Here is a 17,169-nt window from a genome sequence, read left to right as displayed (position 1 = left end):
GTGAAATACGAAAATTACTGCAAAAAATAATCAGAAAACATATACTGACACCGGGGGAGGGTGGTTACTCTTGGTAAATCTTTAGGTCGTATATAAATTGACGTCAAGGAAAATCAAACTTGAGCTGTCTTGGTTACCTTCAATGACTACAGCTTTCAAATATTGGGCCGACGCTTGTCTCAACCCTACGAACGGCCCTTACATCTGAGGACACCGAAGATTCGAGCAAATCAAAATCGGCATGTTTTGATAAGATCTCCGTTCGCCTTGAACTCTTGCACTGACTTGATCTCTTCTTCTCTTTGTTGAATTTTCAATCATTCTATGGTCTGGAGTTGTTATATCCATGCATCTATTCACTCATTTACACACACCCACGCCCGCTTCCGACGATTGTAACTAGTGAATATACATCGTTTGCCACTGCAAAAACAAAATCGTGTAAGTTAAGTTAATTTATTTTATTTTTTTTGTAATCAGTCATATCTGGCAGAGAAAAGAGAGGGGCAGCACACTTTGATGTGATCACCGACATCAAATCGATCACACCCACTGTATATTGTCAGGAGCCGATTAAACTTGTTGGCCAATTTCCCTCTTTCGTCACCACTTTTTTTACTACAGAAATATGCGGACGTTCTCGAAAACAATTAATTAAAATTAATTTCGCGGGAAAGCCTGTTTTAAAAATAATTCTTTACGGGAAAGGGTTGACTCAAGGGTACAGCACGTATGGAGGCTCCAAGTAATCGGCTCCTGATGTGGTTTTAGAAGCTATGCCCTTATGGATAATGGATTTCCAAACAACTGCTGCAACTGAACTATATTCTATTAGAAAACCTCACATTACAAGAGTTCTGTATATTTCCAAATCTCTCGCTAATTATTGGAAAGGACATAGAAGGACATTATTAGTTGTCTCGTAAGATTTTCTTTATATCGATTATGCAATAGACATTGTTGCAATGAATTTTATTTTAATAGACTCAACCACAAGGCGTGTTAAATTAGTCCGGGCTCTTTCTTTTTCGCTTCTTAATTATTAATTAAACACGCCTTGTAGGGGTGTTTGTCAATGCAATTTTCGAGTAAGTGATGAGTTTAAGGCTTATGTTTTCAATTTATGCCGTTTTATAATTTGTTTTGCATATTCATAAAGAATTCATAAAGAGTTTTAGCACGAAGCCTGAAGTTTCGATCGGGTTGCTCTAACATATTAATAATTATCTCAATTGAATAAGTGCTTGAAGTCTAATTATGTTGTTTGCAGGGCAAAATTAAGTAGAATCGAGTCACTTTAAAGTTGCAAACACTTTTCAGGCGATAGTTCTGGGTTTTGCCTGATATTTCAATGTCACATAGTAGCTTGTCGTCACTCTACAATGCCTTTAATAAAGCACATGCAAAGAATATAAGGATATACCTAGAGAAGTGCTTTTTTTTTACCAAATCAGCTCGCCGACAAAGAACATGCAGAGAAGAAGAAATCGTGAGAAAAAGAAGAATCGTGAGAGACATTTCACTGATCTTTAACGAATTTAAAGATGCTCCTTTGTGATTTCTGTGCAATTTATGTAAAAGACTGCAAAACAGTCCGTATTTTTGCATATTCAAGTACGCGCGAGCAGTCAAACAAAAGGTCTGGAACGAGGCTGAAAACACGCCCTACGGGCGTGTGAGGCTCGCGCGCTTCGCGCGCGTAAGACTCTTACGCCACGCTTTACCGATTTCTTAATAATAATATTTAATACTTATATTGCGCTTTTTCTATAAAAATACTCAAAAGCGCATTACAATATTATTAATAACTAAATTAAAACCAGTAAAATTACCCGGTAAAATTACAATATTACAATATTAACATTACAATATTAAAAAAAATAAAAATAATAAAAAATAAAAAATAAATAAATAAATAATCTAACTAAAAGCCTTTTTAAATAAATATGTTTTAACAGAGCGTTTAAAAGAGTCGATTGATGTTTCCTGTCTAATTGGAAGAGGAAGACTGTTCCATAAAAAGGGGGCAGCCATCGATAACGCGCGATCTCCCAAAGTCTTCTTCGTTCTTAGCCGACGTGTTTCTAACAATATACCATTACTGTTACGGCGTAGTTGGTAACGTGAGACCGGTAAGACAGAGACAAGATCCTTAAGATAGCTAGGCGCAACACCGTGAAGAATCTTAAATGTAACAAGGAGAATCTTAAAATCTACGCGCAAGCGCACTGGTAGCCAGTGGAGTTCTCTTAGCAAAGGAGTAACGTGACAATACTTAGGTCTACAGTAAACCAATCGAGCACTGGCATTCATGACTCTTTGAAGTTTCTTAATTTGATACTCAGGAGCACCGTACAATAAACCATTACAGTAGTCAAGCCTGCTTGTGATGAACGCGTGAACAAGCCTCTCGGTGGACTCACGAGACAAATACTTCCTAATGTGCCGGATATTGTACAAATAATAAAACGCGCTAGCACAAGTCTTAGTCACATGAGTCGACATGTCCAGATGAGAATCGAACCAAAAAATCTTGACTGATGTGACTGACTGATTTTGAGAAAAGACCGACTGTTTTGCGGTCTTAATTTATGTAATGAGTAAAGTGTAATGGCGCGAGGATGGTTCTGATTCCATCTCTGTACTTATTCAGAAAGGAAAAAAAACCATGAAGGGTGAGAATGAAAAATCTAAGAGCCCTTTTTTCATGTATAGTTATTGGGGATTTTGGACGCGAGAGAAACGCGAGGGACGCGCAAGGAGGGAGGGAAACCCCTGCAAGGAGGCCATTGACCTCTCCATCCCGCCTACTATTTATGTATGCAAAAAAATCGCAGCTGTGAATGACTAGCTGTCAAATAAGTCTAGCCACGATGACTTATTTTCACTATTAAAAGGTTTCATAAGATCTTTTCCACAATCTGAAATCATACTTTCATACAAATTTGTTAAACCCCTCCCTGACTAGTCGTTTGTTATCCGCGACATCTTTGCGGTCAGTTTCTGTCCCGGGTTTCTGTGTGTAGTGAGTAAGGAGAAATTAATTCGACAATAAGGAGCCGGAAAGAACTGCTTGCAACATCTTTACCATGTTAAAATTTTTTTTAACTTCGATCGCGGTATAAATCAGGAAAACACAGCGGTCCAAAATATAGCAATCTAATTTCACAGAGTTTTCTCAGCAGGGGCCGAGAAAAACAAGTTCAATCTAAAAATAAAACCAATATTTGTGGTTTATCCCAATGTTTTGATTAACCTGCGTCTGCTACGTGACCAATTGTGTATGAGTTTTTTTTAACATAACAAAAGAAATTCAATACACTGAAATATCATATAAGCACCCTGGTCTCCAGTATCGATTATCAAAGAGTTCATCTCTTCCTCCTTGAAGCAACGAAACACGTACTGGCTAAAGCCTTTCTCATAAAACAAAATCAGGTAAGATAACTTACAGCTTTTTTGTGATATGCAGAACCAAAACAAGCAGATGTTTTCCCCTCCTTTTAATAATGGCTGTTTTTGAACTCTTGCAAATTGTAAATTGCTACTCTTGGCGGTGCTTTTAAAGTTGCTTGTTTCTATCATGGTCTTCGCAAATGCTCGTGATTTTATCGATGTTAGAAAACAAAAACGGCTTATTCACGGACCGCAGCTGCCCGACGCTTTAAACCGTGATCGAATTCGGGATCAAATTTGAACGCTCTTGCTGACAGTCTGCAACACAGTTGTTTGTTTTTCCCCCGAAATCCGGGTTTTGCAAGTCATCTTACTTTCCGTTTGACACTCGCTCCAGAACTTTCGTTTGACTGCTCGCATTCTGAACCAGAGTGTGTCAGCTGCTCGGCAACACAGTTGTTTGCTTTTCCCTCAAAACCAGTTTTGCAAGCCATCTTACTTTCCGTTTTCACACTCCAGAACTTTCGTTCTGAACCCACAATGAGAGCTGTTCGGCAGTTTATCTAGCCAGTGTTCACAGTCCCCTATTTTTTCGTGAAATTGTTTAATTAGATATACCGCGTCTTACCCGGCTCGACTGTTCACAGTCCTCTATTTTTCCGTAAGATCGTCGAGATCGAGCGCTGGTTACAGGCTGCCATGTTGCATGAGTGTCAAAACTACTTTGGGTGCGGGTGGCGGTTTGAGAGGAAGCGAGAAAAATAGAGGGACTGTAATAACATCAATGCAGCTCGCGTTCAGGAGGCGTGACAGGAATTACACGCCCTTTACCATTCATTAAGTAAGAAACTCCGCTGGCCATGAAAAACATGCCAGACACATTTAGCAAAAGAGAGAGAAATCAAAAGAGACTGGCTCGCTTTAAAACCCATCGTCTTCCCCACATTATTTTAATGTATTTTGCCCGGGGTATTTTGCCCATGTAACTTTAAAAAATCATATCTCTGGTGTTATTTACAGTTCAAGATCAAGCTATACCTCATTGGAAAGGGAAAAGAATATCCTTTCGAAAAAAAAAATATTTCGGTCGTAGGAAACCCATAATATTCCGCCACAAAAAAATTTAAAAAGCATATTTTGCATAAAATTTTTTTAAAATTTTAAAGAATCTCATTCAGCTAGGAAACTTCTTTATTTTGGGTGATATGGTAGTAACAATTTTTTTTCATCAATATCTAAGCAAAAACAAACTAAAATCGTTCTAAAACATTGAGCCACTAGAAATTTCCTACAAATTTTTTTCTGCACGCTCTCATGATTATGCTAATTAGATTATCATTTTCTTCACTTAGACGCTTTGTTACGGGGGGTGACAGCTCTAACATGGGCTGTTTCGGGAGAAAAACAAATTTATTCCGGGAATCTGGAGATTTTGCCGGGAATAGGGAAACCTGGGAAATTTTTCGGGAAATATAAGATATTTTCGGGACATTGAGCAAAGATTTGATATTAAATGTTATCAAACAATATATATACAGTGATATGCAGCCAGTGTATGCGCTGTATTCTGTGTATTTTGACACTTGAAAACGGCTGAACTCCCCATGATATGAAAAGACCAATCAGCAACGTTTCCGACTAAAATAGGATGAAGTTCAAGTGCCTGATTGACCACGTGCAATCCCCAGCGGATTGACACAAGAACCGTACCGGTGCAAGGCACATACTATCAGTTCACCAGATCCCATCATTTATTAGTTCAAGGGTATTTTTACGCTGCACGTTAACGAGTTTTAAGAGCACATTCCACTGACTGCATACTTGAAAACTTGGAAGAAGTACGTAAGAAGTATGTAAGAAAAAACGAAACTCATTTAACCTTGTTAAACACAAATGAGGCCATAAAAAGTAGTATGTCTGTGAAGACTCTTTAATCATCCTGATCTCGTCGGGGTCCTTCCGATTTTGCTCGCGAATCTCGAATCCCGATCAATATGCGCTCGGGATAAAATTTTAAACAGTTGTTATGAAATTTTCAAATGAATTCTCATGATACTCATACAATGACGCCACACAGAGTATACTTAGCTGACAGTGATATCCAGAGCAATTTCAAAAACCGCACAATTTGTATAAAATAAAATTGACTACTTCTACGCGAAGTCACGCCAATAAAAATAAGCATAAAAAGGACTATTGATCTAGACAACATTTTGGACAGAATTTGTCCTCTCAGAACACTAGAAATGGCGTTTCAGAGCACCAAGATTTCAAAATTTTCTGGGGGAGCATGCCCCCAGATCCCCTCAAGTAGCTGGACCCTTCAATGCACGCCTGATTCATCGGCGATTAAAAAACAAAAAACACGATTTTATATACTTAAAAAGTTTGACAGTCTTTCTGTGTTAACATGATACCCTCTAAACGAAAAAATAACTAAGGTTAGATAATTAACAAGTTATATACTGTTAACAAGAAGCTGCAAAAAATCTCTAATCAAAATTTTAATTTTAATTGTTAAAACAACTTTGGAGAGTTAAACATTTATGGGGAATGCCACCGAAAAATTCGGGAGGGTCGACGAAATTTCCGGGAGGACATAAAGTTATTCATAGGACTGCCCAAACAGCCTTTGTTAGAGTTGTCACCCCCCGTCTTTGTTTCCTCGATTCCCAAAGAAATATCGAGTTAGAGACAAGCAGACATGAATTTGCTGATACAATTCATCAAAATAAGCAAGAATTTGACGGCCAAAAGCGAAGCGAAGGCAAAACGGGAAGGAAATCGTCGCCGTTTCAAGAACATGTGGCACAGAGTTCGGCGATCGGCGATTTGCATGCACAGATTCTAAGTGTTTCCTTGCTTCAATTTTCGCGTTTATTTTGCTTGTTATCCTCCCAAATCCTTCAGAATAGTTTTCTTGACTTGTATTTGGTTGACATTCGTCGACACAAGCATGCATTCTTCGCAAAAATTCTCCGCGACTCACCATAAAATTCAAAATTTTCGAAAGCTCGGTGTGTCACGGTCAAAAGTCCACAGGGGCTGGAACTAGGCAGGTGATTGGCTAAATCTATTAACTTCCTTTGTGCCAAATTTGGGAGCAATCGGAAGTAACGCAATTTTTTGCGAATCTTTTTCCGGTTTAGGTCTTGGGAGAACGTCTAAGTTTTTCCTGCCTGAAGTAGTTCAAAGGGGCACAGTCACGACCAGTGCATGCTCATTGAGTTCTTCTTATTCAGACAAATGTTTGCAAGGTCCGCCATATTGAATTTTAAGGGTATCAGCGAAACTTTCTTCTAGGTCTGAGAGGTTTACATAAATCGAAAAAATGATTTATTGCCTATAGCTTCAGCAAATAGGGAAAGTGGACCTGAATCGAATTAAGTACATACAATGACCTCAACATTTTAAGTTAAAGTGGTAAAAATGTCGCTTCAGTTAGTCACGTGATGCGACACGTGACCATTTTCCTGAAAATCGTAAACAATTGATAAATTGTTGAAGGGTTTTAAGGGAAGAAGTCAAGGAGTAATATTTTTCAGATTCATATTAAATATTTCTAGCTCTTTACGATTGGAATGACAATCCAACTTCAACTTTAACATCAACTTTATTAAAATTTGCAAATATAACAAAAAATATATTGGGACTGGCCTGCAGTTAGCGAGGCTATTCGTGGCAGGCCAGACTACATAATTTAATTTACTACAAACTAGACAAATACAAAGAAATTAGACGTTATATAAGTGTATATGTTTTACAGTAAATAAATACTATTCTACGTAAAACAAGGACAACATTAAAGTGAAATTTAAATTTAAAATTAAAATGAAAATAAAGGACAAGAGAATTACTTTTTCATTTTCACAATAATCGTGTCCACATCAATATAGGAGTCTTCAGTTTGAAGGATAACGAGTAGCATTACTTTTAGTCGTCTTTTAAAAGCTGTTTTCGGTCTTTCTTTAAGAATTTGAGGTATCCCATTCCAAACTTTGACCCCAACACGCGAAAAAGAATTTTGTTTGACATTGATTCGAGATTCTTTAGTATGAAAATGTGCAAAGGTTGAGGAACGTGTATTGTAAGTATGAACACTAGAAATTCGAGAGAAAAGTTTCAAAATATTATCCGGAGCAGTGTATTTATTTACATCATACATAAGACTACAAACGGATTCATAATATAGAGACTGTAAAGGTAGAATTTTTGCATTGACAAAAAAAGGTCTTGCGTGGTCGTTTGTTTCAACAAAAAAAATTTAAACGCAGAGCGTGTTTTTGAAGGACAAAAATTTGGTCAAGGAAAGTTTTACACGCGTTGCCCCAAGAGATAAGACCGTAAGTTAGATAAGGTGTAATTAGTGACTGATAAATATTTAGGAGGGTGCAAGTGGGATCAATATGTCTTAATCTCGCAATTAACCCAATTTTTTTACTTATTTGGTGTGCAACAGAGTGAATATGGGTCTTCCAAGATAGATTTTCATCGATTAACTGTCCAAGATATTTAATAAAGTTTTTGCCTTCAAGGGTAACATTAACCTGGGGATCATAGGTGAGTGTTTTTGGTATGGACGAAAAATTACATGGTTTGACTTTTTAATATTCAGAGAACGTTTATTTGAAGTCAGCCAGTTATACAAGTTGTGTAATTCTGCATTTACTGTTAGTTCCAGTGTCTTTAAATCTTTATGAGCATAAAGAGCGTTAGTGTCGTCAGCAAAAAGGAAAAATTGGAGTTTACTCGAACAATATTGGATGTCATTTATATAAAACAAGAAGAGAAGTGGGCCTAGGACAGATCCTTGGGGTACGCCGCAACTGATGTTTACTTTACTAGATATATGAGAGCCAATTTCAATAGTTTGTGTGCGATTTGATAAATAAGAAGAAAACACGGAAGTCATAATAATTTAGTTTATCAAGTAAAATAGTATGATTCACAGTGTCAAAGGCTTTTTTTAAGTCAATAAAAACGCCACATGAAAAGAGTTTTTTGTCCGTATTGGTTTGTATGGTTTCTACCATATCAAGAATAGCATGTTGGGTTGCGTGAGCTTGACGAAAACCATATTGAGACGAATGTAATAGGCTGTGCTTTTCAATAAAGTCTCTCATTCTGTCGTACATAATTTTTTCGAAGATTCTATTGAAATTTTATAATAATGAAATTGGCCCATAATTAGAAGTGTCAGTCTCGTCGACAGCTTTGAAGATAGATATAATTTTTGATATTTTAAGTTTTGGGGGCAGGCCTCAAGAGAGACAGATGTGTTGAGAATGTCTGAAACAACTGGAGATATGACTTCACTTGAGTATTAACAAGTTGAGTAGGACTGGAGTATAAGCCATGCGATTTGCTGTTTGGTATAGATAGAATTTGAAATTGAATTTCGGGTGGAGGTACAAGTTTGAAGAAAAACGAAAGTTCTGGCGAACTGGACTTTCTTAGGAACTCTGTGAAAGGGGCGCTCTGCCGGTGGTAATTTGCTTGCTAAGATGTCGCCAACATTTGAAAAATGTTTATTTAAGATATTAGGTATACCCGAGGAATCATTAGTAAGGTTATTGTTGTTATCTGGGTCTTTTAATTTACCAACAGATTTACACTTTCTTTTCCAGCGATTTAATAATTCATTTATGCGTTGCTATCCATTGCGTTTCTATTAGAAAATTATGATTGCCAAAGTCATTGCAAGGGCGAAAATTTCTTTTGGCCAGAACCTCTTTACAACCTCTTATTTGATAGGTTCTTGTTGCCTGAAGCTCTATTGTTTCAGAGTTGGGGTTCATTGTTAGTTTTGTTTGGGTTAGGGCTATCTACTTTTTCTAAACCAATCCTGTGAGCAGTTCTTAGAGCTTCCGGCGCAAGCGAAAATTTAGTCTTAAATAATTCAAAACTTTAATTTTACACTTCGAGTCACTCATTGCAAACTTAGAAAATAAAATATGTTTTTCTCTATCAGAAACGCCAATTATTAAGCCATCCAAGGTAAATTCGCCACCAATTCCCCATTCTCCTTCATTTTAAAATTTTGACCACGTGACTTGTCACGTGACCATAAATATGCGTTAAGGCAAAGAAAGCCTCACGACTTACATTTGGCGAAAACGTCACCTTGTTCTAGATATCCTAGTATCAGGTATTGCAAATCCGATCATATTTTCTAAACACCCCTTTGATCCCAGTCCTTAAACCCCTTTGACGCTGTTGAGGCTGTTTGTTGAATTCAACTCAATTTACCAACCGTATTCTGCGCATTTTGTGATAAGTACAGTCTAGCCTGTGAAATTAATTGCATTTAACTTGTCTCAGAACTACTGTTTCTCATCGTAAGTCCCAAAGCTGCCCAGGGAAACTGGCCAGCAAAGGTCGAGAAGGGTCTCAATGGGGTGGTAGCTTTGACGGTTGAAGGTTATTAAGTGGAAATTTGCTCCAAGAGTTTATTAAATATTAACTTCTGTATACTGTCGTGTTTTGGAGGTTGTCTTGGCCTTTCACAAACAAGATTTTGAAATAATTTCAGATATACTAAGCAAGTTCTAAGTTCTTGTGATGTCTAGAAGGAGTGTTTTTTAGAACGTGGGAACTGGTTTTCCAGTTTGGAGTTGGATTCGTCCGGAGCCAAAAGTCCATGACGATCAGCTGAAATACTAATAAAGCAAGTTTGAAATGCCTTGTACCTTTTGACCGTTAATATCAATCTGCAATTTTGACGGCTGACGGTTAAGCCCATTGAGACCCTCCAAAATGCTGAAACTCTTTTCGCGCTGATTTAATCACGACGAGCAAACTCGACAAATGTTATAGCTAATCACGTTTTACTTAGCTGAAATCTACGTGCTCGCATGCTACTAGCATTATCTGAATTACCAATCTGGCCACCACCAAGTATTCCACAACACTATTCTGGGCCTCTGGGCACTTAAAGCTGCGGAGGATTGTCGGGTTGAGGTAGTAGTACACGGTAGGTACCAGTATTGATAAAGTTGTCTTTTTCTCTCAGACGTTTGAGCTTGTCACCATGGATGACAAAGAAAAGATTGGTTCTTCAATTAAGCGCATGAGAGAGGATATATCAGAGCAGAGGGAAAAGAAAAAAAAACTTAAACAAATGGAGTTGTTCGTTTTGGATAATTCCCTTCGTGAGAGTACAGTGGGTCAGCTTCGAGGTCACACGATCGACAACAAGTGGAAAATCTATGAGCAGGTACTGATTTTATTTCATTGACGTATATTATTGACAGGTACTGATTTCAGTGCTATGAGAGAAATAGGTAACTGTTGGGCTCAAATAGAGTATTAATCCAATTATTTTGCTGAAAACTGCCAATAAATAATATCTTAATATCGTAAGGAGAGATTTTCCATGTATTCTTTATTTGCCTCGAATTTCATATCTAGCTTTTAAATATTCGCTTTGCAGTTGTTTTAGCTGTAATTTACATTGAATTTGCATTGAGATGTTTTAGCTACCAAAATGGGTCGTGACATTTTATTGTCCTTTGTTTCAGTTGCTTTGCCTTCGCTTAAGTAATAATCATAGAAAAGCCAACAGTGTTCCTAAACAACAGGCATACCAGTGTTCCGCACCACAGGCACACCAATGTAAAATAACTCAATTAACAGGTATGACACCACAGGCAACTCGAGCTGTTTTGGCGGGAGATAGCACGACCTCCCGGACTTTTAGAGAGAAAAAGCAACAACAAAGTCGAGCCTCCTTTTTCGAATTTATTTTTGTTCGTCCACACTCACCTGGATAACAGAGAAAGAGTTAGAGCGGGTGATTAACAATAAATGAGACGAATTTCGTTAAAAAAAAAAAGAAAATTTATTAGCGGCGGTGAGAAAATGAGAAATGCTAGCGGCCAGCAAGGTGAAAATGAGCTGCCGTGAAAAAAAAAAAGCGAAAAGGAAAACAAGCAACAAAATTTTTGGTGAGCACATACGACAATTCCTCCCTAAAAATAATTTTTTTTCTAGTTAGATCTATTGATTTTGTTGCCGTTCTCGTTGCCGTCGCCGTGTACTATTTAATATACGATTTTATTTTTTGTCTATAAGTATCTAGTTAACGAGAGTTTCGCTTTTAACCGTCCTGAGGTATTAAGAACTTTGAGATCCGATGAAGCGACGGCAGCGAAAACGTCGCTTAAAAAGTGAATTTGCGTTAGTCAGTCTTTATCGCGATTACTAGGGACCTTAAGCATCGGCAACGAAACGGACGACGACGACGACGCTTCGCAACCAAGGCAGACTCGGCCAAGGGTTTTGTTTTCGGCGGGGATTACGAAGTTTAAGCAGTACTGTTTCCCAGACAGACGACGACTTTTTCTTTGCGAAGAACTTTGTCTTGTTACAGTCCTGTTGCGGCATTCAAAGACCTCCGTAACTTGCATCTTATAAGCTATGATGATGGTTTAATCGACGATGGCGAATTGATTTTTCTCTACGACCTGTGTTATTCGATTCTGGAGGCTTTCTCTTCGTTGCGCAGCTTTTGTTTTTGTTGTGAAGTTACAAGTGAATACTGATCTCGAACAGCTCTTGACTTGCAGTTACTCTAAATTTCGGCTGCTGAAGAAAATTCAGTGCTGCTGCAATGTTCTCCCTTATTTGTCCTGTCTCGGGGCTCCTCATAACCACAACATGTTCCGAAGTCCACTCTCTGGAAATAGTTGCCTTTATATTTCACTAGCGGCTAAAAACAACATGGAAAATAAATTTTTGTACGAAAAAATGAACATTTATCCTATAGTACAACCTAAAATGCACGAGTAAACATAGACCGTTACGGAACGAACAGCATCTAATCTAACAGGTTCGGAAGATAGCAGAGGAAAGCTTACTTGTCTTTCCGACTTGTTGTTGCGCAATCCGTCACTCAGGTTTTTAGACAAATTGAACCTGAAAAAGAAATCAAGTTAGCAGGCGAAGAAATCGACGAAGTCGCGGCTTAAGATTTGGATTCTGCTAATCCACAAAGAATATATTTTCTACTTGTACTGAATGACAAGGGGCAAATAGAGTGATTTACACGCAAAAAATATGGTTTTATACTTACCTTTTAGCGACAACGGCAAATCGCCCTGAATTTCGTCGTCGCGGGCTGGACGACGTTTTGACAACCTTACGCATGCCCAGAAGGTTCGCGCGGGAAAATTTCACTTCCGGTCTGCGGCGTCGTTGTCCCATTTTACCGTCCGCGATGCTCCCTATGCCTACCCACTTACTTCGTCAAATGTAGGCAAACCCTCCTAGATTTGAATTCCTAAAAACCATGTCCAAGTTCAGAAAGTGAAATGAAATTTCGTCGTCTCTTTAGCTTGTTTATGTCCTCCATAAAACGTTAAATTAGGCATCTTCAAGTCGTAGTTGTGCAAATAAAACGACAAAGAAAATGTACAAAAAAGTGTGATGCACGTGCAAAGTTGTTGTTTTTCTTATTAAACCTATTGACGTTCTCGCTGCCGTCGCGTCGTCGGATCTTGAAGTCCCTATTGCCATTTGACCTGCTGAAGAATAAACGCTGTTGAGACCAAATTTTAGTCCTGTTTAATCTACTGCTGTACCAGTTAGTGGTTTGACCCCGTCCTACAGAGAAGTCACGGCTCTTCCCCGCAAGCGAGTTGCCATTTGAGTCTAGTTAGTTTTCCCAGTTTTATCGAGAAGTAAGCACCGAGTTCCCGTTAAGCCTCGCAAAGTTCAGTTCTGCTTATCTACTGCTTTTTCTTCCGTCACAATATGTAAAAGTGAGATCTTAAAGTATAAAAAAACAGTAAGGTGCAGGAATTTCAAAGGCGAGAATAGAGAAAATAGTCATTTCCCTCCATTTCGGCTCCGGCCACTACGCATGCAATACAATATGAATCGAAAACCACTAGGTTTATTTTGGCTGTTTCGGCCAAGCACCAAGAGCTATAACAATACGATATACTACAACCACTATTACATTCAAACATGTGTCAGATGAACTAGAACCGAGTTGAGCGACTGTTTACAAAGAATACTGTCAGAACGGAGGCCAGAAAAAAACCTGCTGGAAAAAACCCAGTAGGCAAAAAACTAGACAGCAAATCTGGGTAGGATCCATTGCTCATGCTCTGAAATGCCCATCCTACGAGGGTTACACGGCTCGCAGGTCACTACCCACATTTACTAAGCATGTATTCCGACAAAGCACGGTAAACTCAAAATAATTATTAGAATACAAACGAAAAATAACAAAAAACAAGTTAAAACCCTCGCGAAACTCGATCTGTCATTAAATAACTAAAAAGTAAATGAATAAATAAATAAATGAAAATTACGTTGGCTAAGGGTCGGACCATTAGAAAAGTTACAGGGGGGGGGGGGGGGGGGATTTTCGAACAGCAGGAATTTTTTTTCGTTATCAAATTCCTTGTATGAATTTTTTTTAGCCCATAGCATGAATATTTTTAGGGTTAATTGGCGTGCAATAATTTTTTTCATTTAATTTTCCCTTGCGCGAATTTTTTTTTTGTACTTCGCCCCCCCCCCCATAAGTTTTCTAATGGTCCGTCCCTAAACGAAGTCTCGGCCTAGAATGTTTTCCCATGACGTGATAAGCATTCCTTTATTTCTACCCATGCTGCGTTTCAACTAAAGCCGCCCCAGTCCCCACTGTCCTGGTGCCGCAGAAATATTTTATTTTCGTCGAATTCGTATTAATCAAACGACGGAAATTCCATTTCTTATAATGAGATTAACAGTTAAGATAACTTTTAAAAGAGAGAAAGAGAAATGGTGAACTTTGAGACAAAACGCTTTTGCATATTTTATGTGCATTTGCAATGTTTTTTTTTTTCCTAGTATTTATTACCGTGTCGTAGTAGAGGAACATAAACATGATTGTAAATATTCTTAGTATCATGTCATTATCCTTGTTCTTATTATTATTTGTTGTTATTATGATAACTATCTTTACCGTTAGTAAACGTGTCGCTGCTTATACTTTAGTTAGGGCGTGATCTATTATTAGTATTATTATGATTATGATGATGATGATTATTATTATTATTATATCATCATCATTATCATTGACCAAGAACGTCACAGGGGTCTGTCCACTTTTCTCTGTGTCTCAAGGACACTTCCTAATATTTGATTAGTTATCGTTTTAGGACCATGCTAAGAACCGGCCCCTTATTATAACAGTCAACAGTTACTACCTCGAAAGTTTCCATCACCCAGACCGAGCTATTGTTTCCATAAGCCTTCACTGTTTGACCCAAATGCGCTCAAAAAGCGCCAGTTGCTTCTATTATAGTAACAGTTTCCTTGGCACTGCTATCGCAGCCCGATGCTAAAAGCCCGTTACGCAAAAGAGTAGTTGGAATTACCAGTTACAAAGTTGACTTTTCTCAAGTTGAATTCACCAGTTAAAGAAAAAAATATCAATATTCCACTACTGTAATTAGAAAAGTGATTGTCATGTTTTACTATATTCTTTACATCCAGATAAAAAAGGTTGGCTACAAGAACATCATTGTCGCCTCTTTCTCTCACATGACTCGCTTGGGTGACACCTTTATTAAGCAGCTGCACGATAAAGGCGAGGACTTCACCAACCTTTGGGCGTTCAGCGAGTTCCTGGAATCTGTCGGCAAAGACAAAGTGCCAGATACCAAGACTATTCCAATCGGCATGCGCAAGTGTAAGGAACTGGGCATAAAGAACGTCATCATAGAAGCAGACTTGGTTTGGGCAGGAATCGACTACAAGAAGTTCAAAGTCCGAGACATGAATAAGCTTTTCTCTGAGAGGATGAAATGGTGTCGTGAAAACCTATCGAAAGATTGCAGGATACTCTTCAACTTACGAGACCTTCCAGATGGTATGAAGAAGAAGCCGAAGCGGATCTTTAAGGTAGTAAGGTACCTTTCTTCCCTTCCTCCAGACGAGCGTCCCTTTGGTCTGGTGACCGAAGAATCGGGGAAGTATCTTCCTGAAGAGGTTGGTGGCTGGGTAAAGGCCGTCCGCAACGAAATGGACGAATGTGGGTTTGAGGATGGACATTTGCTTGTTCATGTGCACGAGCAGTGGGGAATGGCAGACATCACCCAGTTAGAATGCCTTGTCAATGGTGCAAATGGTGTTTGGGCGAGTCTCATCATAGAGGGAGCCTCCATGGGTCATGCAAGCTCAACTGTCACCCTGATGAATATGATTCGCATGGGAAACAAGAAGGTCCTTAAGCAGTACAACTGTACGGCTCTACGCAAAGCAGCACAAGAGGTAACCAGAATCACCACCGGACGCGAGGTGTATGACAGGCAAGTTGTGTATGGCGAACGAGCCTTAGATATGGTGTTTGGAATGCCAAACTTTGATCCTGACCCAAACGAGAAAGTTTTTAACATGGCTGAATTCTTCGGTGAAGAACCTGTCATGCGAATGACAACTCTGGCCTCCCCTGGAATGATTGTAAAAAGGCTCAAGAAAATGTTTGGAGATGATCCCCAGTTCACAGAGGATATAGCCAAAAGAATGCTAGCAGTTATGTTGGAAGATCTGCACAAGAACAGGAAAGAAGAGTACATGAGTGCAGTTGGCCTCGCGTTGTTGTTTGATCGGTCTGGTGGCAGTCTTACCGAACAAATGAGCGACGCCATCGCCAAAGAAGAGCCAAAGAGGGTTAACGCGCAACAGCTGATTGCTGAGGTTCGTGCTATGTGGGATGAGTGGGACCTGCGAGATGGTGAGAAAGATGACAAGTTGGAGTTTGATGCCTTCTACAATGGATTCTTGGCACCGTACTTTGGCTGCTACAGGTGTGAGGAGACGAAGCGTGCTTTGAAAGCAATTGACATGGATGAAGATGGAACGGTGGATTGGAACGAGTTCGCCTTGTACCTAAAGTGGGCCGCTCGCCAGTACCCCGAGACCAAAACTGCTGAGGATCTGCTGTCGATAGCGTTCCGTAAAGGTCTAATTCCAGCCATGCAAGACGAGTGTGTAAAAGAAGTCTGAGAGCACGAAAGCCTCTACGCTGTTTTTCTGGGACTTACCAATTTCATGATGTAGTTTATAGCCTTTATAGACATTTAAGAGACAATCGTTGTTCTTTCAAGGTATTTTAGGCGAATACGTTTTAACTTTACAGTTAACTCGCTCCAATTTTTAAAAAAGTCGAGAGGTTGATTTATTTGGAAGGTATTAAGAAGGCATCACCTTAGACTTTCTATTAAAGGCTTTTGAAAATGCAGCAGTCTCGTTCGTTGTCTATGGGTTGTTCGTCTTTTTTGTTATTAATATGACAGATCATTCCTTACACAAACGTTTTCTGCTAAGAAACATCCGTGGAGTGAGAATGATGACCAGGGGCATAGCAAGGAAATTCTGGAGGTACGCATAGTTTTCCGAGTCATTTGTACCCTTCTCCAAAATCATTTTGACGCAGGTGACTTGATTAGATTTCCACTTTTCGGCCTAAGGCAACATTTTGCCCTAAGTAAGAAGTAAGTGTAAATGTTAGCTTAGGGGAGGGATAGGTGGGCCGTTTCCCAGAAACCTAAATTGATCCCACTTTTCTATAAGAATGGTGGGGTAACCATTACGACCGTGTTCTTGTGACGGCTTTCGCGTGCACCTTGGACCGTCGATCTATATGCTAATATATAGATTTAGTATATACTAAAACAGTGGATAGCGTTTTTCGCGCGCTCTGATTGGCTACTCAATCAGTGAATATCCTGCACTATTCACTGATTCACCTCCAGTTCCTCCGAGCGAGCGACGCCA

The 17,169-nt window shown here is 39.0% G+C and overlaps 1 protein-coding gene and 1 long non-coding RNA gene across 3 annotated transcripts in view; one reads left to right on the top strand and one right to left on the bottom strand.

Moving 5' to 3' along the window:
* LOC140953835 (uncharacterized) overlaps positions 1–4,519 on the bottom strand; it is a 4,553-nt gene extending 34 nt beyond the window's left edge. Inside the window, exons 1-2 of the long non-coding RNA XR_012167470.1 lie at positions 3,453–4,519; positions 1–423 (exon numbers count right to left, since the gene is read on the bottom strand). The exon at positions 1–423 is cut by the window's left edge and continues 34 nt beyond it. This is a non-coding gene — a long non-coding RNA (uncharacterized lncRNA). The remainder of the gene's footprint in view (positions 424–3,452) is intronic.
* LOC140953821 (uncharacterized) overlaps positions 1–16,633 on the top strand; it is a 16,984-nt gene extending 351 nt beyond the window's left edge. The window contains exons 1-3 of one of the 2 annotated variants that reach the window (XM_073403206.1): positions 3,316–3,438; positions 10,409–10,612; positions 14,887–16,633. In XM_073403206.1, the coding sequence (XP_073259307.1) occupies positions 10,427–10,612; positions 14,887–16,398 (1,698 nt within the window). In that variant the 5' untranslated portion in view covers positions 3,316–3,438; positions 10,409–10,426 and the 3' untranslated portion in view covers positions 16,399–16,633. Of the gene's footprint in view, positions 1–3,315; positions 3,439–10,408; positions 10,613–14,886 lie in introns of those variants that run through there. The other variant, XM_073403211.1, reaches the window with a different exon arrangement.
* Positions 16,634–17,169: the final 536 nt, after the last annotated feature.

The sequence above is a fragment of the Porites lutea genome, chromosome 1 (assembly GCF_958299795.1).
Source record: "Porites lutea chromosome 1, jaPorLute2.1, whole genome shotgun sequence".
NCBI classification, from domain to species: Eukaryota; Metazoa; Cnidaria; class Anthozoa; order Scleractinia; family Poritidae; genus Porites; species Porites lutea.
The sequence above is the reverse complement of the archived record's forward strand: the minus strand, read 5'-3'. Positions and strand labels throughout refer to the sequence as shown.